The 24,994-nt window shown below is 35.4% G+C and overlaps 1 protein-coding gene across 5 annotated transcripts in view; it reads right to left on the reverse strand.

Moving 5' to 3' along the window:
• The window catches only part of LOC131166381 (E4 SUMO-protein ligase PIAL2-like), an 89,462-nt gene that overhangs the window by 6,076 nt on the left and 58,392 nt on the right, over nucleotides 1-24,994 (reverse strand). For 2 of the 5 annotated variants that reach the window (XM_058124885.1, XM_058124884.1), the window contains exons 4-12: nucleotides 21,445-21,510; nucleotides 21,260-21,342; nucleotides 3,729-3,780; nucleotides 3,577-3,648; nucleotides 3,328-3,395; nucleotides 3,210-3,258; nucleotides 3,001-3,085; nucleotides 2,808-2,909; nucleotides 2,640-2,691 (exon numbers count right to left, since the gene is read on the reverse strand). In XM_058124885.1, coding sequence (XP_057980868.1) covers nucleotides 2,640-2,691; nucleotides 2,808-2,909; nucleotides 3,001-3,085; nucleotides 3,210-3,258; nucleotides 3,328-3,395; nucleotides 3,577-3,648; nucleotides 3,729-3,780; nucleotides 21,260-21,342; nucleotides 21,445-21,510 — 629 coding nt within the window. Of the gene's footprint in view, nucleotides 1-2,639; nucleotides 2,692-2,807; nucleotides 2,910-3,000; nucleotides 3,104-3,209; nucleotides 3,259-3,327; nucleotides 3,396-3,576; nucleotides 3,649-3,728; nucleotides 3,781-21,259; nucleotides 21,343-21,444; nucleotides 21,511-24,994 lie in introns of those variants that run through there. The other 3 variants (XM_058124882.1, XM_058124883.1, XM_058124886.1) reach the window with 2 other exon arrangements.

Here is a 24,994-nt window from a genome sequence, read left to right on the forward strand (position 1 = left end):
TCAGGAGAAGAATGATAATATGGATGATGAACCTATTAGAGGAACCAGATCACTCTTTGACATTTATCAGAGGTGTAATGTTGCTGTAATGGAGCCTGTAGGGTATGAAGTAGCTGCAACTAATCAGAAGTGGATAGCTACAATGAAGGAGGAGCTAAAGATGATTGAAAAGAACTAGACATGAGAGTTGGTAGACAAACCTAAACACAAGAAAGCTATAGGAGTCAAATGGGTTTACAGGACCAAGCTCAATCTTGATGGTTCTGTAAACAAGTACAAGGCAAGACTTGTTGTCAAGGGATATGCCCAGATGTTTGGGGGTAGATTTTTCTGAAACTTTTGCCCCAATTGCCAAGTTGGATACCATAAGGATGTTGCTGGCTCTTGCTACACAAAAAGGTTGGGTTATACACCAAATGGATGTTAAGTCAGCCCTTTTGAATGGATACTTGGAGGAAGAAATCTTTGTGGAGCAACCTAAAGGGTTTATTTTTCAAGGACATGAGGAGAAGGTATATCAACTGAAAAAAACCTTGTATGGTTTAAAACAGGTACCATGATCCTGGTATGGCAGAATTGATGCACACTTAGTGAATTTAGGCTTTGAAAAAAGCTTGAGTGAATCTACTTTATATATCAAGAAGAATGATGATGAAATATTTGTGGTATCTCAGTATGTTGATAATCTACTCGTTACAGGAAGTAGCAAGGAGCTAATTGACAAGTTTAAAGAAGAAATGAAAGATGTCTTTGAAATGACAGACCATGGGAGGATGATATTCTTCCTTGGTATGCAGGTACGCCAAAAGCAAAATGAAATATTTTTATGCCAGCATAAATATGCAAAGGAAGTTCTCAAAAAATTCAACATGGAAGAGTGCAAGTCCAATGAATCAAAAGGAGAAGTTTTGCAAAGAAGATGGAGCTGAAAAGGTGGATGAAAGGCTGTACAGAAGCCTAATAGACTGCCTAATGTATTTAACTGCAACCAGGCCAGATATCATGCGTGCTGTGAGTTTGCTATCAAGGTATATGCACCGTGTTAGTGAAATCCATTTTCAAGTAGCAAAAAAATTTTTAGATATGTTAAGGGCACAATAGATTATGGAATAAGATTCAATCAAGTTAATAACTTCAGTCTTCGTGGTTATTCTGATAGTGATTGGGCTGGATGTGATTATGATATGAGAAGCACCTCAGGTTACTGTTTTAGCTTTGGTTCTGGAATTTTTTTCATGGTGTTCTAAGAAGCAAGAAGTCATAGCTCAATCCACAGCAGAAGCAGATTATGTAGCTGTTGCTGCTGCTGCTGTGAATCAAGCCCTTTGGCTTAGGAAACTTATGACAGATTTGCATATGGAGCAACAAGAAGGCACACAAATATTTGTGGACAACCAAGCTGCAATTTTAATTGCTAATAATCCAGTGTTCCATAGCAGAACAAAACACTTCAAAATAAAATTTTATCTTCTAAGAGAGGTACAAATGGAAGGAGAAGTGCAGCTGATCTACTGCAAAACAAAAAATCAAAGTGTTGATATCCTAACAAAGGCACTTCCAAAGATTAGATATGAATTCTTAAGGCAAAAGCTTGGTGTATGCAGATCCAGAGTCAAGGAGGAGTGCTGACTGGCGTGACTCATGAAGCTGAATCAGTTTTATTTGTTGTTATTCTTTAGGAGCTGAATCAGTTTTATTTTTTGCTATTCTTTAGGATTATAACCATTTCTTCATGCTAATTTTTAGGCACTTAGCTGTCATGCTCAACATGTAGCAGATTTTTCTGCAATTTGGTTTTCATTATGCTGTAAAAATAGATAGTTTGTTGCTCAATAAAATTTAGTCTTCTGCAGTCTCTAAATCAGCTTCTCTCATTATCCTTAGTCTTTGGTTTCTAAAATATCCAACAAAAACTAAAAATAAATAAATAATAGGAAATATCAAAGCAAAAGATTTCTCCAAACTTGCTGAACTTCCAAAAAGCAAACTCCCTTAAAGCATCCAAAGCCAACACACCATAAAGAGGCCAAGTATTTTGAATCTTCTCCCAAACCAGCTACCAATTAAAAAAAAAAAAAATTTCCCTGAAAATATCCGTGCATTACGCTCCAACCATAATCCCCACAAGGATGCAAATATACTGCATTTCCAAAGCGCAGCCCAATCCTTCCTTCTTCCAAAACCATCAAAATAAATAGCCTACATTCCTTTCACCAATGCTGGGCAAACCCAAATTTCGCCCAGCACACCAAATAATATATTCCAAACAAGTCAATATGTTTCTTAAAAGTGTGTTACTCTTCATAGGAGAAACCAGAATTCCTGTGCATAATACATCTGTTTATCCCCAAGCCCCCAAAGCATTAACTTAACATGGAATGAAATAAAATGATCAAGAAATAAACAGACAACTGTCATATTGGTTCATAAGGAAGAAAGGTTAAAACCTAGACAATGTTACTTGGAGGGAAAGGAGGGGTGCAGAGAAAGCAGATAATAAAACCGATTGAATTAGACAAGTAAATAGTAGCAATTTGGATTATCTACACATGGGATGAATTTCAGAGAGATATTGCCTTTTGAGAGGGGGGGGGGGGGGCGAGTGTAAGACAATTTCTAGAATTGATATTGTAACTTACCTTATGGGGCAATATAAGGAGATTTGTGATGGTCCCTTGATGATATTAGAATCTAGCATTTGCAGCATAGGAAACAAATGGTCTTAGATTTGGAATGTGAATTTTCAGCATGAAAAGTCAAACACAGAACTAAAGACTGAGATGTTCCCCACTCTTTTTTTGACTTACCAGAATCAAGGGTGGAAACCACAGGCTGAACATAATCTTGTAAAACTGGATTCCCAGAAGATGATATGACACTCATAAAAGCTATCGCAATAACATAATGACCTGCAAAATTATACAAACTCATCAACACCCAAAGCTTTCAAGTAATAGGCATAATGTGCTCGGGCACAAGGACTCAGCCACTCAGGTATACCATTGAAGTGCCCAACAGCTTGCAGAAGATTCATTCCATATTTCAGCATTGCAGACACATTAGTGGGAAGCTGGGGTCCATTGTCCTGAGACAGATTAAAAGCCTAGAAATAATGAATCAAACTTGATATATTTCACAATGAACCATCATAGGAAAAACAAGATAAAATGAGAAGTTTCTTCAGTCCAATCAGGTAAAACTAAACAAACCATGGAGACATTAATCCTTCCTTCTACTCCCCTTCCATTTAACAGAAAGCTACAGAAAATGAAAGAATAGGACATCAGATTAAATTTAGTGTTTAGAGGACAGGAAAATGAGTCATACTTCACTTTAGGAGGAGTCACAAGACAAGAGGATGTGTCCATAGAATCTGTTTGAGCGACAAATAGCCCCTGCAAACCCAACCCCCCCCCCCCCCCCCCAAAAAAAAAAAAAAAAAAAAAAAAGTTTTAATAATAGAACCACAAAAAAATTAACTTCCAAGAAGACATGCAAGGGGAAAGGGAATACTAAGAGGTAAATATTACGAATACTAAGGCAATAATGAACAAATCCACTTCAAGACATGCTTACTATCTTCTCGTGCATAGGACCCACCATACTCCTCAGGATATGGAAGTCGACCACAGAAACTCCATATCCAGGCTGCAGCATACATAGAAGTGTTCTCAGTGCATGCAACAACTCCAAAAGAAGCAATAAGTGATTATGGTTCCGTAAATTACCTTGATCACGAGAGAAGAAAGTATTTGGCCAATCTTTATTTGTGGATAGAATCTGAATACATATTAGAGAGATCATACAGTTACATGGCTTAATTCAAGAAATAAAAGGAAAATCTATGAGAGAGAGAGAGAGAGAGAGAGCGAGAGTCTTAAAAGAGCAAAGCTAACAGAAAAAGTTAGATACTGACAAGGTTAAAAGAAACAATACAATGTGGGAAACCCAGTTTTGGAAAGTTTACAAGCACAAAATAATGAATGGGAATGCTCAGGGCCCATTTGGTATTATTATCAAAAATTATGAAAACAAAAATTTAAAACTAAAAACAAAAACTAAAAATTGAAAGCTATTAACTTGTTTGGTTAATATTTTCAAAATTAAAGCAAATTAAAAACTTAATTGAAGAGACACTTATTTTTTTCTTGAAACAATATTAACTAAAAAATATGATTAAAATAATAAACTAAAAAAATAATATAAATTAAAAATATTACAACAAAAATAACCATTATTATAATTATATTACTTAATTATATATTTCAAACTCACTTCTTAGTGTTACAAGAATAATCCTATGTGCATGACAAATAAAAAAATAGTAAAATATTCTTTTGAAATTTATTAAAATTTCAAATTTATGGATATTTTTTTAATTTATATTTTTAAATCATATGGTTACTTTATTTTAATTTTAATTAAAAATATATATAGAATTTATTTAATCAATAAATAAAATTTATTTATGGATATTTAAGTACTATGGTAACACATCACCAATACAATTGAAAATCACGAATTTTTATTTACAATTTTTTCAAAATAAGTGGTCAATAGAAACACAAGCCTAGCCATGTAAATGAATGTTTTACCATGATTTGTTTCTTCACTGCATAGACCATACAGTTTGTAAATCTAACATTTGTACATTCTAACATTTAATGTTCAAAAGCCAAACAACAATTTCAGCCAACAACAAAAACAACAACAATAAGCCTTTAGTCCTACTAGGTGGGGTCGGTTACATGAATCGTTTTCCTCCAATTCACCCGATCGAGAGCATTTTCCTCTATTAGATTAAGGGCTATTAAATCCTTCCTCACTACCTCATTCCAAGTTATTGTAGGCCTACCCCTACCCCTTTTCATGCTAGAAACAATAATTAACTCACTCCTCCTCACAGGTGCTCTACTAGGTCTGCATTTCAAATGCCCAAACCATCTAAGCTGCCGCTCCTTTATCTTGTCTTCAATCGGTGCTATACCTAAATTATTGCGCATATACTCATTTTTTACTTTATCTTTTAATGTTATACCACTCATCCACATTAACATTTGCATTTCAGCAACTTTTACTCTTTGTACATGTTTCTTAGTTGCTCAACATTCTAAACCAAAAAGCATAGCTGACCTTATAGCCATCTTATAAAACTTTCTTTTTATTTAAGGGCATTCTATGATCGCACAACACACCTAACGCACTCCTCCATTTTACCCAACCTATTTTAATTCTATGTACTACATCTTTTCTTTAATTTCCCCGTTCTCTTGCATAATAGATTCAAAATATCTAAATCTAATAGTGCTATTAATCTCTTGATTATCAAGTTTAATCTTCTCTCCACTACTACTCCTTACATTACTGAAATTACATTTCATATATTGTGTCTCATTCCTACTTATCCTAAATCCTTTAGGCTCTAATATGGCTCTCCAAAGTTCTAACTTAGATTCCACTCCCTTCCTACTATCATCAAACAACACGATATCATCTCCAAACAACATACACCAAGCGATCTCATTTGAATATTCCTGGTAAGTTCATCAATCACTAAAGTAAAAAGATAAGGACTCAAAGTAGAACCTTGATGTACAAATATAGAGATTGGAAAATCTCTAGATTTCCCTCCTACAATCCTAACACTAGTCACTACTCTATCACATATCCTTAATGACCTTAGTATATCTACTGCAAACCCCTTTCCTTTCGAAGACCCACTAAAGAACTTCCCTAGGTACTCTATCATAAGCTTTCTCTAGGTCAATAAAAACCATATGCATGTCCCTTTTTTTTTCCTAAAATTTTCCATTAAGCTTCTTAAAAGATAAATAGCTTCTATTGTTAATCTCCTAGGCATAAACCCAAATTGATTTTCTAAAGTTCTCATTTGTAGTCTTATTCTATGCTCAATTACCCTTTCCCTTTCGTCGTATGACTTATAATCTTAATTCCACAATAGTTATTACAATTTTGAATATTGCATTTGTTTTTTTTATAAAGGTACTAACATACTTTTCCTCCATTCTTCTAACATTTTCTTGTTTTTATAATAATATTAAATAGATTAGCTAACCAAATATTTCCTTTATCCCCTAAACATTTTAAAAGTTCAATAGGTATTTTATCTGGTCCTATAGATTTCCCGCTCTTCATCTATTTTCATGTCATCTTTACATCAAGAACTCTAATTTTGTGAATAAATCTATTTTTAGTCTTCTCTCATTTGTCATTTCTAAGTTCAATATTTTATTTTGATTTTCATTAAACAACTTATCAAAGTATCTTCACCACCTCTCTTTTATGTCATCTTCTTTAGTTAAGACATTATCATTCTCGTCCTTTATATATTTTACATCACCTAAATCTTTGCATTTTCTTTCTCTACCTCTAGCAAGTTTATAAATGTCTTTTTCACCTTCTTTTGTATATAGTCTAGTATATAAAGTATCATAAACTTTATGTTTAGCTTCACTAAGTTTTTTTTTTTACATTTTTTCTCGCCTCTTTATATTTTCCATATTTCTACAATTTTTCCATTTTCTATACCAAATTCTTTTTGTCTTAACGGATTTTTGGACGTTTTGATCCTACCACCAACTTTCTTTGCTACAAAAATATCTTCATTTGGACTCACCTAAAACCTCTTTTGCTATCCATATGACAGAATTAGCCATTTTATTCCAAATAGTACATGCATCTACCTTATCCCCTACAGTCCAATCCCACTCTTAAATCATTTTCCATTGAATTTTACAATATTATCTCCCTTCAAGCTCCACCATCTAATCCTTTTGTGATGATTTATGTTCCTTTTTTCTTCCATTTTTAATATGTATATCTAATACTAGAACTCAATGTTGTGTAACCAAATTTTCACCTGAGATAACTTTACAATCCTTACAAGACTGACAACCCCGTTTCTAGTTAAGATGAAATCTATTTGGCTTTTATTATGCCCACTCTTGAAAGTTATTAAGTGTTCTTTGATTACACGCTTAAATTGCATAATTAGGTGTTTTAATTCATACATTGAGGCTTATATTTTTAATTAAATACCTAACTACTCTCAATATTTTAACATTGTGTCTTATTTATAATATTTGGATTTTATTGAGTAATTTATAAATTTTTAGTATTTTTTTATCGCAGAGCAATTATTGGAAGTTAAAACCGACTCTACTTCGTAATCTGTGTGTAATTTTCTCGTCCGAGCTTCGATCGAGACAATTCAAAATTTTGGAGAACGCTGAGAAAATTATTTACAACTTTTGTGTTTTAAGTTTTGAGAGATATGGGCTTTAGGATGATCAAAAGTGGGCTTATTCGCTGGAAAACAAAGAAACGTAAAAATGGAAGAAACAGGCAAAGGAAAGAAAAATAAATAAATAAATAAATAAATAAAAATTGATTTGACCCAGCCATACAGCCGGGTCCTTCAAGCCGTGCGCTGGGTAGGTCTCTCCCCCTTCAGATTTTTTCTCTTCTTCTCTTCAGACTCCAGTAGCTCTGCCCCCTCTTTTCCTTCTCTCTCCCTTCCCTCTTCTCTTGGCTCCTTCATTCTCCTCTATTCTCTCCTCCCTCTCGGTTCTCTTCCTCCTCTTCATTCTTCCCTTCACTCTCCCTTCTCTCCTTCTCGGTTCTACGCTCTGCTGCTGTCCCTGTCTTTGCTGCTATTCCAAACAACCAAGAAGACCTCCCCTTGCTGCTTAGCCGTGCTGTTGCGCTGCCTCCATTGCTGTCAACCCGAGAATGCCTCCATAGCTGCTGCTGTCTTGCTTCTACCCGAACTGAAGCTCCTTCAAACCAAAGCCTTCAAGCTGCTGCTGCCCTGCTTCAACATATACAGCCAGCTGCTCTTCTTCTTCTTTTTACTCTCTCTCTCTCTCTCTCTCTCTCTCTCTTATTCTTTCTTTTAACTTGTTAAATGAATACTGTTATTTTTCATAGGATTTCAGTTAAAGTTTTAATTTTTAATTCTTGTTGGATCTCATTATTAAAGTTTATTTATTTTCCTTCTTTTTCTTATTTAATATTATCATTAAAATTAGTTTCTGCTTGAGTTATTTTTTTCGTTAAAGTTCGATTTGATCTTTCAAAAAGAAAAAAAGAATAAAAAATATCTTCTTTAGGATTTAAATTTGTTGTCTTCTTTAAAAATTAAATTTTGTTGGGTTTCATTTAGTTTAAGTTCAATTTAATTAAAGTTTGAATTTTTATCGTGTTTCCATTCATAGCTTAATTGTCAACGAGTTAATTTTGGTTCGCGTGTTGATTGCATTGAAATTTAATTTTTATTTGAGTTTGTGTTCGACTGAGTTTTTGTAGAGTTGCATGCTTGAATTGCGTAGCAAAGTTTTGATCTTTAGGCTTTTGTCCAGAAATTTGAACGTAGGATTTCTATTTTTCATTGTTAAAATTGGTTCGTGTTAGGATTTAGACTTTGATTTGTGTGATCTTTTAATTCATAAAAAAAGTATCTCAAACAAACCAGAAAACCCAAATCTGAACTGTGTTCAGTTAACTTTTTATTTCTTATTTTTCTGTTGGAATTACATAAAATTTGGAATTAAACTGCATTCCCTGAGGAGACGACCTAGCACTTGGACTAATTAGTACACGATTGAACTCCTATACTTGGGATAACTTCCGAACTGCTCATTTTTTCGTGTGAGTAAAGTTTTTGGCGCCGTTGCCAGAGAGTGCCAGTTTTAATTTCAAAATTTGTATTTTTCCAATTATTTTTTATTTTTAATTAAAAAATAAAAATTTGGAAAAAAAAAAAATAGCATGCTTGTTTGCTGATGTGTTGGTGAATTCTGCTGTTTGCGTTAATGTTTGATGCTTTGGTCCGAGATCTTTCGAATAGACTGTCTAACTTAACATCAGTAGTGACACACAAAGCACAGAATCTGATTGTTCCCCTATTACTTTTACAAGTGATTCTGAAATTGATTTGAGCAATCTATTTAAATAATTCTTTGAGGAAGTTATGACTGCACCTGCACCACGTACACTTCAGGATTTTCTTCAGCCCACAAGCACATCTACACCTTCCTGCATTGTGTTACCACAAGATGCACCGAACTTCACAATTAAGCATGGTATGTTATCTGTGATACCCCAATTTCACGGGATGGATTTTGAGAGTCCATACCAACATTTGACAGATTTTGAGATGGTCTGCACCACTTTCATTAATAGGGTTGGAACCGATGAGTATATCAAACTTCGCTTGTTTCCTTTTTCTTTGAAAGATAAGGCAAAAATCTGGTTTAATTCTCTGCAACCTAACTCTATTACTAGCTGGACTGAAATGCAGCGTGAGTTCTTACATAAGTTCTTTCCTTTGCAGAGAACTCAGTACCTGCAAGAGCAGATCAGTCAGTTCATGTAGAAAGGTGACGAGACGTTCCAAACTTGCTGGGAGAGATTCAAGGACCTGATGAATATATGTCCACACCACGAATTCGAATCTTGGAGGTTACTGAATTATTTTTATACTGCACTTACCCCTGAATGTAAACAATTTGTCCAGACCATGTGCAACAGGGAGTACTTCAACAAGGAACCGGATGAGCCTCTATCATTCTTTGATTATTTAGCTGAAAGTACCCAACAATGAAACACACGATATGACTGGGCACCAATGGCAGCACAACCCCTCAGAGCGATCAGCGCTGGAGGTAGATACGAGGTCAAAGAGGAAATTAGTCTACAGGCTCTTGTTGGTGCGTTGTCTAAAAAAATTGAGGTTATAGAGTCAGAGAAAGTGAAAGCTACGAAATCAGTGGAAGATTGTCCGCTTTTACCAGTATTGCAGGAGAATGGATCTGATCAGATGCAATCGGTAAATTGGATCAACAAATCTCAAAATCAGTCATCCTTGAACACTTATAATCCGGAATGGAGGAATCACTCGAACTTATCATGGAGGAACGATCAGTCTGGCCCATCTTCCTCACAGTTTCAGAAATTTCCTCAATCTTATGCACCATAGTAGTTAGAGGCGCGAGGCAAGCCGAGGCGCAAAGGGTCTTTGAAGACGAGGCACGAGGTGAAGGCGCGCGCCTCATGAAGGTGAGGCGCACAATTATTAAAATGGTGTAAAATGTCTATTTGGGGTAATTGATATATGAACATATGAATATCTAGTAATATTAGAATTTAAAATGCCAAAAAATTCAATTACAAAATTGAAAATTTAGCCCAAAAGCATCAACAATTCAACATAGTTCAACATACAAATAAAAAAATAGTAGCTAAATTTCAATAAAATAAATAAATATTATGTATTAATTATAATTTATAAACTCACATTAATTAAACTAAACATTACAAATTAAAAAATAGTAGCTAAATTTCAGTAAAAAGAATAAATATTATGTATTAGTTATAATTTATAAACTTGCATTAGTTAAACTAAATATTTAATTAATAATTACATATAAAGAAGAGGAAAAAAAGTAGCCAAATTTCAATAAAAAGAATAAATATTATGTATTAGTTATAATTTATAAACTTACATTAATTAAACTAAATATTACAAATTTAAAAACAGTAGGTAAATTTTAGTAAAAAAATAAATATTATGTATTAGTTATAATTTATAAGCTTACATATAAAGAAGAAGAAAAAGAGAAGCAGCAGGCAGCACGCAAAAGTCAGCAGCACGCAACAAGCAGGCAGCAGGAAGAAGAAGAAGAAGAACTCGCGAGGGTTCTTGCTAGTTGGAAACGAAGTCGCGAAGGGTCGTGCTTCTTCAAAATGTCGAAGACGAACTCACGATCCTGGTTCGAAGCTCAAAGACGAAGTAGCGAAGGCTTCCGGCTGGTTCGAAGGCTCGCAGACGAGCTCACGTTGCTGATTCGAAGGATCGCGAAGGCTCCTGCTGGTTCGAATGTGCAAAACGAACTCACGAAGGGCTTCGAAGGGCCGAGAGGGGCTAGGGGCTATGTTCGTTCGAGTCGAATGAGGGCTACGGGTCTGGCTGTGGCTATTTCTCTACTTTAAATGACTAAAAATTCACAAGGCGCAACTCACTGTGCCTGTCGCCCCAGTGTGCCTCGTCTTGCCTAGCGTCGCCTCTTGCAGGTCGCCTCGCCTCACCTGGTTTGAGGTGCAAGCCTCTTCGCTTCACTACGCCTTGCGCCTAGGCGCGCTTTTAACTACTATGTTATGCACCACCTCTACAGCCGCTATATCACTCAGTTGCAGCTCCTCAACAGCAGTATCAGCCGCAACAGATCTCTCAGAGCTACGCACCTTCAAGATTTCAACCAAATCTAACACCTATTCCATCAAAGAAATCTTTTGATGATAGCATGATGCAAATGACGAATATATTTCAACAATTCATGCAGATTAACGTCACAACCAACAGTCAGAATACTCAAGCCATCAGTGAACTGAGAGACACCATGAATAAAATAAGTACACAGCTAAATACCTTAGAAAAAGGAAAATTTCCTGCACAGCCTCAGCCTAATCCCTAGGTATATCGGCAATAACAGCAACCAATGCATACTGCTTTAGGGGATTCTATTGAAACGGCGAAGGTGGTTATTACCTTGAAAAGTAGAAAATAAGTTTCCCGTCCTGAAATGCCCATTGATCAACAAACAATTGCTCCAACACTTGAAAAGACAACTGAGACAGACGAGGGGAATGAAAAATCAAACGAAGCAAGCTCAAATTCAAAGAAGTCAGATAATAAGGAGGATGAGACTGTTAAGGAGTATCAACTTGTGGGGTACTATCCTCAGAGGTTGACATTTAGTCAAAAGAATAAGTATCACATTGAGATTCAAGAAATATTCAAACATCTACTAGGCACCTATTATTCTTGAGCAACCATTCCTCGCTACTTCTAATGCCTTGATTAATTGTCGAAGCGGAGTACTTAAACTCACGTTCGGAAATATGACATTGGAGATGAACATGTTTAATAAGACGCCGACTGGGTGTGATGATTCAGAGGTACACGCAGTAGATGTGGTAGTCAACTTGAATATGTTAGAACTGTTGTCGACATTTGGTTCTGATGGTGCATTTGAGAATGAAGCTCCCAAGAAGCCTGAGGTACCTGATATTAAAGATCCTTTGATTAGAGAGTTACTAGAATCAAAGGGGCAGTCCACAAAGATAGATACAATACCAATCCGTGATGCGCGATGGAGACCGAATCCAACCATGACGGAGGTGATAAAGAAAGAAGTGCTGAAGATGTTAGACATCATCTATCCTACTACCGACATGTCATGCGGCCCTTGGTTTGATGATATTGTGAACTACCCTTCCACTAATCGAATGCGAGAACATGGGGTAACGCAGGATAAGCGTCAGTTCTTTGCAGAGATCAAGATCATACTTGAGAAGATGGGTTGTCCTAATCGAAACGCCTGGTTTGAGAAACTGGTTGATGCCCTCTGGGCTTACCAAACTGCATTCAAGAAGAATTTGGAGACGTCACCCTACAGTTTGGTTTATGGTAAGACATGTTATGTACCAGTTAAGATTCAGCATTATGCATTATGGATTATAAAATAGATTAACTTTTCACTTGATGATGTCATAGGTTTGAGAAAGTTGCAGGTGTGTGAATTTCAAGAATCCAAGAGGAAAGTTTATGATAAGGATCGCTTAGCAAAGAAGCAGATGAGGCTGCTACATAAAATCAAGGATAAACAATTTCTCCCAAATCAACAAGATCTTCTCTGCAACTCTAGATACTATCTGGTTCCCAAGAAACTGAGGTCCCGATGGGGTGGCTCGTATATCATTGAACACGCTCATTCCCACGGTGCAGTAGAAATTGTGGACCCAATGAATGATAACAACTTCATGGTCAATGGACAGCAGCTCAAGCCTCTCATGACTCCCTTCGATCCAAATAAAGAGGTCTTACTTCTACAAAACTCTAGGGAGTTTTCTGACCTCTCTCTCATTACTTTTCTTTTTCTTTTTATTTTATTTGTTTTCTTTATTTGCATTTCTCTTCTTCTTCTTCTTCTTCTTCTTTTTTTTTTTTTTTCTGTTGTAGTAGTTGGTAGTGATTTTCTATTAGTCTATTCACCCGTGCACAGTTTTTCTATTTACCTTATGCTTTCACATTGAGGACAATGTTTCACTTTAATTGAGGGGTGAGAATTTGCATGTGACACTATGCACGTCCACTTGCTGAGTTTTCTTCTTAATAAAATTTAAAAAAAAAAAAAAACAAAGAAACAAAGAAAGAGTATTGAGGATAGATAATTATGTCATGATTAACACTGACTTATACCCTTCACATACTTGCATATAACCTAAGAATTACACACTCAAGTCATTTATGTGTAGTTTCTCTTTATATGACTTTGTAACTCCATGAAGAATTGATTGGTAGTACACTCATGTTAATTTGGCTATATAAATTCTGGTATTGACATGGTATCTCATGAGGTTGAATAGACACATCCACATGATTCATTGCACTTAGGATTCCTTGTGAGCACTGAGAGAACACCCGTGGCGACTATGACACCTTGTGAGGTATCCTTGAACTATTTATCGTCCTTTTGAGTGTTAACATCAAATCAAAGTTCATGAAACACAGTTCTCTTTTCTTCTAGACGATTCTTCGTACACTAGTCTATAGTTTTTGACTTCCTAGCCTAGAGGTGGCATCTAGTGGAGAGATAGAAACCTAGGTCTTGTAGCCTACTTAAGATGTGAAGGTTAAATCACCCCTAGAGATAAACTTAGTTCATTGACTACTGTTCAAGCTTAATTCTCATTAGTGGTATGAAGACAATAAAAGAAGTGTAATGATTGTCCTAATTGACAATGAAAAGACAGAAATTGAAGAATGAGCAGAAGAAAGAATAAGAAAAATAGAAATACACATGAAATGGAAGGTTAATACCTACTCCACACAAATACCACAAAAAGTTAGGGACACGACACATGTTCTCCACATATGAAGACTCTTCAACCGCTTAATGCCTCAGATGTATTCACACTTGATTTGTGAATAAGTTGATCTAGGGTGGTCTTGATTAGACATGGTGAGTAGGTGAGAAGATGGTAAGGTGAAGGACCCGACACCTCACAAATAGGTTGGATCCTTTTCAAACTATACCACTCCATATATTTAGCGTTTATTCCTTACAATATGTGGGATGTTTGATCGCAACACTCCTCCTCACATATGACAAGCGAACCCATTTGTTTGAGTGTTTTTTAGGGTACACCAGTTAGGCCAAGTCAAAACGACCGTTCTGTAGGTGTCCACTGGTATCCTGGGTGTAACGAGTCATACACATTACACATACCTCAAGACTTCGCCTGTTTATACTCGAATTTATATAACTACAGTAACTCTGAATTGTATTGCTGGTTAACTTTATGTAAGTATACTATTCTTAATTGTTATATAACGATGAAATTTATATGAATGACTTACTTCATAATTCTGTGCATTGTATATGATGAGCTTGTGTGAAATTCAGTTATATTCCTATATGTGAAACGGTATGGTTGTGTTGTGATAACAAAGGTGTAGTCCCAAGAGGAGGGGTGAATTGGTTTTAAAATTTTCTTTTAATTCCTTTAATGAAAACTTAACCTTTTGTTGATAATGCACAACAACTTAATTCTTTTTATTCAATCCACAACCACACAAACATTCAATCAAACAAATTAACCAAGCCAATCAATCATAAAACATTCAATCAAGATATACTTTGCAACTTAATGGAAATTCTCAACTTTTTCAACTTGTGTGCAACCCTGTTTATATAAATTTGAATCAAGCCCTGTATATATGAAATTTGTCTCTCAATTTGATATCCAATACAACATTCAATCACTCTTTCCAAATACTTAGGCCTTAAATAAACTTTAAGTTAAAGAGTCTTGGGATGTTGAATCAATCAGCGTACTACTTTACAGTTTCCGCAAAAGATTGATCAACTAATGTACTCCCTTTCGGTTTCCGTAATCTCAAAAACAAATTAATCTTAAGTTTATTTAATATCTAATCCACGTAGTGTATATGAATTAGATATTTAAAACATCCACGTAGTTTTATATGTGCTGAAAATAAAGAGAGTAAAGGAAAGAGAGAGTGAGACCGGGATTTTTACGAGATTCGGCTTATACCCAGCCTACGTCCTCGCCTTTGGTAAACCACCAAAGGATTCACTAAACCAGTTCTTTTGTCGGGTGAAACAACACCATTACACACTCCTTCAGTAGGCTAGAGCCCGCCTCTTAAAGTGATATCCCCTCACTCGATCACTCCTTTAATTAGGCTAGAGCCCGCCTCTCTAAGCGATACCCCACGCTTAGCCAACGATCCAAACACCTTGGAACGTCCAAGAACTACAAGAAAACACAAGATACAAGCTACGTACAATAGCACTCTCAAAACATAGTAGATTAGTACACTCTCAGCACAATATACATCAAAATAAATAACAATATGGAATTTTAACTTGAAGCTCAAGGGAGTATATCACTAATTAATTCTTTCAATGATTGAAAGATTTAGAATTTGATTGCTCAATTCCAGTGGAAGAAGATCAGCAAAAACTCAATTAGAAATTCATGCACAATATGTGAGCTTGAGAGCCTTTGAATGATGAGAACAGTTGAGTGAGTATTGAGAGCTAAATTTGATTCTTGGTAATTAATTCAATGATCTTGAGGCTTATTTATAGACTTAAAAAAGTATGTAGCTTGATCCCCAAGTGACTTGGAGTATTCCCCAAGTTTTCACAAAGTTTGAGCCCCAAGCAATCTCATTTAAAAAATTTGTCCTTTATAAAAATTTAAAATTTGCCGTATGGCAATAGACTAGCACTTTTGGTCAGTCGCCTGCCCAGTTATTTTAAAGGGGCAGTAGGGTGGCAGTCACCTAGTTGAGCACTGGCAGTCTACTGGTGGGACATAATCAGTCTACTGGTGGAACACAGTTAGGCTGCTGTCAGGCTGCTGTCAGCTTTGAGTACCCTTAGGTTTTTTTGTCATAACTTTTTCTATGCAATTCCAAATTTGACGAGCTTGGTGTCAAAAGAAAGCTAAGAGAAAATCCTACAACTTTTATGTTGAACACTTTTTAAAATAAAGAGTTTTTGATAGAGGAAAATGCACCTCAATGCGGATGTAGAAAAATTAACAGCATTTGGAAAATCCTCTTTTTGGTGTTTTTCACTCCAAAAATGATTCTAACCTTTTTGAAATAATTTTTAACCTAATAAAAATATTTTTCAAGTATGTTAAAAGGTATCTAGGTCCAATAAATTAACCTAAGAGCTTCATGCATCCATATTGAAATTATTTGAAGTACTTACATGAAATTTCCTATAGACTATTTCAAATTTTCAATTCTTGAATTCCTTGAGGTCTTTATACTTGCTTCATTCTCTTTAATCCTCATGCTCTCATGATCTTCAAGCTTTATCTTTGAATCCTTTTTTGAATCCATGTTTTAAGCTTCATATTGATCATCCTCCTTTGAAATATAAGCTCTCATGAATTCTTCTGAACACTTAACCTTGCATTCATCATTCAATCCTGAAATGACATCACTTAACCAAATATGTTAAGTTCCACTTGTTTGTTAGCATCAAAACAGGACGTTAAGCCTTGTAAGACCAACATGTTGCATGTGCATTCATTTCATGTTTGCTAGAGTTAGTACTTGGGGGTACCGCCCTAGAATTCATTCACTTTGTTTGCTAGAGACTAACAAAACGTCAGTTGGGAGGTGTAATTACGCGCTTTAATTGCGTAATTAGGTGTTTTAATTCATGTCTTGAGGCTTATATTTTTAATTAAATACCTAATTACTCTCAATATTTTAACATTGTATCCTAATTATAATATTTGGGTTTTATTGAGTAATTTATAAATTTTTGGTATTTTTTTATTATTGGAAGCTAAAACCGACGCTACTTCATAATCTATGCGTAATTTTCTTGTCCGAGCTCCGATCGAGATGATTCAAAATTTTGGAAAACGCTGAAAAAATTATCTACAACTTTCATGTTTTAAGTTTCGAGAGATACAGGCTTTAGGATGATCAAAAGTGGGCTTATTCGCTGGAAAACAAAGAAACATTAAAATGGAAGAAACAAGCAAAGGAAAGAAAATAAATAAATAAAATTTAAAAAAAAAAAAAGTGATTTGCCCCGGCCATGCAGCCGGGTCCTTCAAGCCGTGCATTGGGTAGGTCTCTCCCCCTTTATATTCTTTCTCTTCTTTTCTCTTCAGACTCCAGCAGCTCCGCCCCCTCTCTTCCTTCTCTCTCCCTTCCCTCTTCTCTTCTCTTGGCACCTTCATTCTCCTCTATTCTCTCCTCCCTCTCGGTTCTCTTCCTCCTCTTCATTCCTCCCTTCACTCTCCCTTCTCTCCCTTCTCCCCTTCTCGGTTCTACACTGTGCTGCTGTCCCTGTCTTTGCTGCTATTCCAAACAACCGAAAAGACCTCCCCTTGCAGCTCAGCCGTGCTGTTGTGCTGCTTCCATTGCTGTCAACCCAAGAAGGCCTCCATAGCTGCTGCTGTCTTGCTTCTACCCGAACAGAAGCTCCTTCAAACCGAAGCCTTCAAGCTGCTGCTGCCCTGCTTCAACACATACGTCCAGCCGCTCTTCTTCTTTTTTTTTACTCTCTCTCTCTTTAATTCTTTCTTATAACTTGTTAATTAAATATTGTAATTTTTCATAGGATTTCACTTAAAGTTTTAATTTTTAATTCTTGTTGGATCTTATTATTAAAGTTTATTTATTTTCCTTCTTTTTCTTATCTAATATTATCATTAGAATTAGTTTTTGCTTGGGTTATTTTTTTCGTTAAAGTTCGGTTTGATCTTTAAAAAATGAAAAAAAAAATATCTTCTTTAGGATTTAAATTTTGTCTTCTTTAAGAATTAATTTTTGTTGGGTTTCATCTAGTTTAAGTTCGATTTAATTAAAGTTTGAATTTTTATCGTGTTTCCGTTCATAGCTTAATTGTCAAAGAGTTAATTTTGGTTCGCACGTTGATTGCATTGAAATTTAATTTTTATTTGAGTTTGTGCTCGACTGAGTTATTTTAGAGTTGCATGCTTGAATTGTGTAGTAAAGTTTTGATTTTTAGGCTTTTGTCCGGAATTTTAAACGTTTCTATTTTTCATTGTTAAAATTGGTTCGTGTTAGGATTTAGACTTTAATTTGCATGATTTTTTAATTCGTTAAAAAAACATCTCAAACAAACCAGAAAACCCGAATCTGAATTGTGTTCAATGACCTTTTTATTTCTTATTTTCTATTGAAATTACGTAAAATTTAGAATTAAACTGCATTCCCTGAGGAGGCGATCTGGCCCTTGGGCAAATTATTACACGACTGAACTCCTATACTTGGGATAGCTTCCAAGCTGCTCATTTTTTCGAGTGAGTCATTCTTCTCAAAGCAAGTATTCAATATAACCAAATCATAAGACATGACAAAATCTAAGATTGTATCACCGACCTCATTTTTATCTTTATATCCATGGCCTCCATGTATCCTCTCATAGCCTATATTATCCTTTCCAATGTGTCCATTCAAATCATCTCCTATGAATGTCTTTTCAGACGCTAGTATCCCTTATAAAATACTATCGATATCTTCTCAAAATTGTCTTTTAAGATTTTCTACTAAGCCTATTTGGGGAGCATACGCAGTAATGATGTTCACTATTTCCAAGCCTAGAGCTATCTTGATTTTAATGATCCTATCCTCTATTCTTTTAACATTATTCTTTTAACATCTGCTACATTATTTTCAGGTCTTTGTCTACAATAATTCCCGCCTCGTATGTTTCTCTTTTCCAATGTAGCAACGTTTAAATCTTGATTTTTTAATTTCTCTAGTTCTCTCCTACCCATTTCGTCTCTTGAAAGAAAATTAACTTAATTTTCCTTCCAAACATTATTTCCACCATTTTGATACTTTTTCCTATAAGGGTCCTTATATTCCAAGCTGCTAATCTAGCCTGCCTTAGTTTCTTGTGCTACCTTATTAGCCCTCTCCCTTTTATACTGACCCAATCTGTCCCCTTGACCTAGGTGAATTTAAGCCAACTATCAAAAAAATTATAGATAAGTCAAACAACAATGTCCAGGCAAAGCAGCAAGTATATAATAACAAAAGGATAAATTCAAATGATGGCATTGAAGAATTGAAAAGTGACTGTATTAAACACATTCATACGCAAAATAAAAACTAGTTACTGAATAGTCAAATGATTTGTCACTCAAATATTTGCAAAAATGAATGGAAATGTCATTTGGGGCAACCAAACTAGGAAGTATGTTCTTGCAAATGACAACATCAAGGAGGAAATTAAAATTTAACTTTCATTTTCAAAGGTAAATGTTAGGTTGAGGTGGTAGCAACTTATATGCAAAGCAAGGATGTCAAAATGACTAAAAGAAGCTTTTGGATTGCTCATATAGAAAAAATAAAAAGAAAGGGAAAAAAGAAAAAGAAACCTTTGGAATCGCCCATACAATGGATCCTTAATGCATCAAAAGAGGGAAATAACACTGAGTTACCAACACTGGCAAGTGGCAACACACCAAAAGAAGGAAATCAAAAATAAATAAATAAAAGGCTACTTCATTTTCATGGTTTAAGAACAAGATTTGATGAGTACTCTTCAAACTTCATTCTAGTCTCCCAAAACTTTAAAATGTCAAAAAATTGTTCAAATCACTTTACAATTGTACATCGAGAAGTAATGATAACACTTTTCTAATTATGAACGCGCGCGCGCGCGCACACGCACACGCACACGCACACACACACATATATATATTGTCTAAGATTAGAACAATACAAGCCAAAATTAGACAAAATGCATTAAACAAAATACTTGCATAATTTCATGTGTTTTTTTTTTTTTTTTGGTCAAAATTTTATATTAAAACTAAGAAAATGATAGTGAAATTCTCAATAGAAATTTTCCTCCCATTTGATAGTTTCGACCAAGTCACTGAATACTTCCAATCCTATTGAACTAATGAGGCTATTTGTTTAACGATATAGCAAACTACCCAGTTCCGATCCTTCCACACTAGGAGTGGCAAAATGAGTCAAAACCCGACGAGTGACCCGTGACCCGCCCTTTTAAATTGGGTTTGGGTTTAATACAACCTGATCCGTTTATAAACGGGGTCAACCCAAACTAGACCCATTTATTAAACAGGTTAGGTGGGTTCGGGTCGAGTCAACCGCCGGGTGACCCTCTTCCAAACATTTGAAACCTAACCATCCGCAGCCGCTACTAAGTGCTAACCCTACCCATCTCCCTCAAACCCTCACGGCCTCACAACAAGAACGCCGAGAAGCAACCCTGTAGCAGAAGCATAGCTGCAGCACAGATCTACGGTGCACACCTCTTTGTTGGAATAAATGGTGCAGCGGCTGCGGACCTATGGTTTGGTGACTTTGTCGTTTGGTGGTGGATGGAGGCCTACGTGCCGACGGTGCCGTAGACGAAGATTGACGAAGGCACCAGATTGCTAATTGAAAACAACGAATATAGAACAGTGGAAGTGAAGCTCTAATCAGTGGTTACTGGTCAAGGCTCTTGAAATCACAAAGGCGAACTAAAGTGAGGAGACAAAGTCCGGCGGAAGTCTCACCTAGTCCTAGTCAGCTCTTTTTCACACACCCAATACATTCGTTAGAAATTGGGTTTTTTCCTAGCATTTCTTTATTTCCAATCCCTACTGCTTTTTTTTTTTTTTTTTTTTGCATTTTAAATTTCAAATCCCTACTTCTTTTTTATTTAAAAATAAATTATATTTTTAAACGGGTTCCCATGACCCATCCATTTACTAAACAAGCGGGTTAGGGTTTGCATGATTGTGACCCATTTAACCTCAACCCGTTTATAACCCGATCCATTTACGACCTGCCTAGACCCGGCCCGCGAACCCGTTTTGCCAACCCTATTCCACACATTGTTCCTTCCAACACTGTCCTGGGAAGCTGATCTGAATATGGTCCAAACTTTAGCAGTTTTCATGAATAGGCCCCTTTAAGACATGAACTAGCTCGCTTGTGCTTAACAACCTAGGACCTTTGCCATTTCATAACTGCACATCTAAATGTCCTAAATTTTGTTAGCGTTAGATTAGGAAAGTATCATAAATACATGTCAACATGTACATAGAATCCTCCAAAAGGCTGAAAACTAGACATTATCCAGAGCAATGCACCATGTAGTAAAGTTTGATAAGTTCAAACCTTGACATGATATTCGAAATATAGTGAAGGGCACAACTTGATTCAACATTAACGTCCTCCATATTAGAGAAGTTTCTCCCTATCTAAGAATGAAGAAACAATGTAAGAAGCGAGCATAATATGTAGTCCATGAAAAGCAAATAAGTAAACAAGGATTAAAATAGTGAGAGAAATTTTCAGCCAACCTCCTCGGCTAAGAAGAGAAGATCATCAACGTCTTTGTTTAAAAACCATCCAACCCTACAAGCATTCTACCATGCAAATTGACATAACATTGCATGCATTAGAAGAACACCATGTGCAAAGAAAAAATAAATTAATAAATAAATAACACAATATAGTTTATGGCAAGGGAATCATTTTTAAATGTGAAATAGAAACACAATACAAGCTTATCTTCAACAAAATAAAAGAAATTAGAATACCTTAATTGATGCCGATCTGATCAACTAATGGGATCTTATAATTGATATCTTTTGAGACAAGTTTATGGCTTAATGCTAGCTTTATTTTTCTATTTATGGTTCTCCTTTATTTGCTAGTCTAAGGGAGTGTTTATTTTAAGATAACCATGCATGCATGCAAGAACACAAAGCGAAAACAAACATACACCCCTGTGCACAGACCAAGACCCAACCATATTTGATCACACAAAGATAAAGAAAAGTTGTAAGAATACCAACCTTTTGGTTTAAATAGCTTTATCTACTCTGTATTCTTTAGTAGCAAAAGTGCCCAACCTCTAAGTATACACACAACAAAGAACAGCAACCAAATTATTCTCCCAAACACTCATGAAGGGGAAGAGAGAGAGAGAGAGAGAGAGAGAGAGAGAGAGAACTAGCGGGTGGCCAACTAATGCTCGTCTTGTGGCTGCCCCTATGGGCTTGATACAGAGGAGAGAAAGGAGGGCAGTGATGGAGGACTGCCTTCATCATTTAGGCCACCTATTTGGCACACTTATTTTCAATGTATTTTATGACAATATGCATGACTTGGAACTGCTGCAAATCGGAACTATATTGAAGTTTCAATTAAGAAAATCACTTAGGTCAGAGATGGAGAAGAGAAAAAGAGATTAGAGGGAGAAAACGAGTTGGCAGTCCCCTGGAGCTTACACAACTCCAGGTCTGCCCTCTTTTTATATTAATAATAACAAGCCATGATGGACAAAAGATACCCCATTAACACCACCTATACTAAAATAACATATTCTCTTCTAACATCCCCCCTCAAGCTGGAGGTGTGTAGATATCACCTAACCCCCAAAGTCCTCACAACCTTTTTCAACAAAGCATCCCACGTAAAATGATAGTCAACATCTATGTGCTTTGTCCTTATGAAACAATAGTTTGTTAGAAATATAAATGCTAGCTTAACATCACAAAACATATCTATGTGCTTTGTTACCAAGAATCCCATCTCTAACATAAGAGACTTCAACCACACAAACTCACTAACAATATGGGTCATAGCTCGGTATTCTTCTTCAACACTTACAATAGTTTGTTTCTTAGTACACTAAGTAACAAGACTACCACCTGTATGGTATCTAGTAGTACACATGATTTTCCACATAGCCAGCCCAACTTGCAAGTATCCCAAGATCTCACCTTTTTTATTACATTTATAATTAAAACTCAGCCAAGAGATCTCTTGAGATGGTGCATAATCCTACAAACAGCATCCTAATGTGGTTGCTTGAGATTCTTCATAAATTGACTCACCACCACCACAATAAACGATATCTCAAATCTGTCAAAAGTTAAGTAGATCAGGTTATCAACCAACTACCTATATCGATTTTTGTCTTGGTCCTCAACATCCCTAGACAACTTCACATAGGGATCCATAGGTGCATTTGCACTAAGATAGGTTCAATCCTTTTATTTATTTATTTTACACTTTACAATGACACGAGTCCCTAGTTCGAGGCTTTGCTTGAACCCACGCTTGACATCTAGAATCCCTCTCCAATCAATACCAATTACCAAGTGATGATGATACCATCAACATAGACTACAAGTCCCACGTTTGTCTCCTTTATGCGGATAAAGACTAAATGATCTATGTTAGCCCACTAGGTTTCATGTTGATTTTGATGATGACACAACAAATAAGAATTAGTGCATGTGTTATATGAATTTATCCTCCATGAATTATTATGTGATAGCTATTTTGTGCATGTGTTATATGAATTTGTGCTCCATGAATCATTATGTGATAGTTATTTTCTTTTATATTTATTATGTGATAGTTATTTTCTTTTATATTTATTATGTGATAGTTATAATGTTGATTTTGATGATGACAAAACAAATAAGAATTAGTGCATGTGTTATATGAATTTGTGCTCCATGAATTATTATGTGATAGTTATTTTGTGCATTTGTCATATGAATTTGTACTCCATGAATCATTATGTGATAGTTATTTTCTTTTATGTTTATATATGGAAATCTTTTCTAGTATTTAGGGCTAAGTAGGTTAATAGCTAACTAGAAAGCAAATGTATCAACTTGAGTATTGTATAGTAAAATGACTACATATTATTATTGAAATCTCCAAATGTGACAAGGCCTTTTATATTTAAAAATCAACTCATAAATCTTTTCAAGAACATTCAGTTTGACTCTTATATATTAGAGCTAAAATAGGTATTTTGTAAAAGTGCACCCCATTTCTTAAGAAAAAAAATCAGACTACAATTTTGTACTATTTGTGAATCTAATTCTATATATTATTCTATGCGAGTCCAAAAATTATAATATTATTTCATATAAAACTAGACTCATCATTCTCTCCAGAAAAATTTTATGAAGATGTTTTGGAGCTATAATTTAGGATTAATAATTAAAACAATATGGTCATTCTGCACAGCCATAAATTCAGAATCTTTGAAATTATTTCTTTCTTTTTTTATATGAAAGTAGAAATTATAGGGATTCCAAAATGATACGGCACACTTAATTTGAATAAATAGTCGATTTGTTATTAATTGTACAAATCAGCCAACAGATTCTATCCTCTGTCATAAAAGCAGTTCAACATATCTGTAGTGTTTGAATTTTAACCCTTCAACGGCTGCTCCAATTGGCGTGAATCATTTTTCTTTGGAAACTAGGCTTGTTGATAAGTCAATATAATTTTTTATAGAATTTGATATTTACTGAGTGTTTATGATTTTATAAAATATATCATCTTTCCTGAAAATCAGGTTTCTTGGCATGTCATTGATTGTTTTGCTCCAACCTTAATCACATGGAGCCAAAACCTCTCCAATGTCTAGTGGACAATTTTGGCTATGAAAGGAGTCCAATTTCAAGGAAGAAGCACAACAGAAATCAATATAAAAGTGGTATCCCATTTGCTCTTGCTTAAGAGAGCACTTTCTTTTAAAAGTTCCTTTCATTAGTTTTAGCTCTCTTCAAGTTCCAAGTTTCATTTTTTTGAGAGAGTTCAAGTTGTAAGCTTGAGCCGTGGCATCAATCTACATAGAGATACTAAGCCACATATCATTTGCAATTTCTCATCATTGTAAGTGTTGTTTGTGCTCAGTGAAAGGCTCATTTTGTATTCTAGCCCCAATGAAAGGCTAGGTCTTGTGATTGCACTCTTGCCCCAGTTAAAAGGCAAGAAGTTTGCTAGTAAAACCTCGGCTTGGACTCGGTCGAGAGAGTGAACGTAGGTGCTCGTGAAGGAGACCGAACCACTATAAAAGAGTGAGCATTTCTC

This window comes from Malania oleifera, chromosome 10 (assembly GCF_029873635.1).
Source record: "Malania oleifera isolate guangnan ecotype guangnan chromosome 10, ASM2987363v1, whole genome shotgun sequence".
Classification (NCBI taxonomy): Eukaryota; Viridiplantae; Streptophyta; class Magnoliopsida; order Santalales; family Ximeniaceae; genus Malania; species Malania oleifera.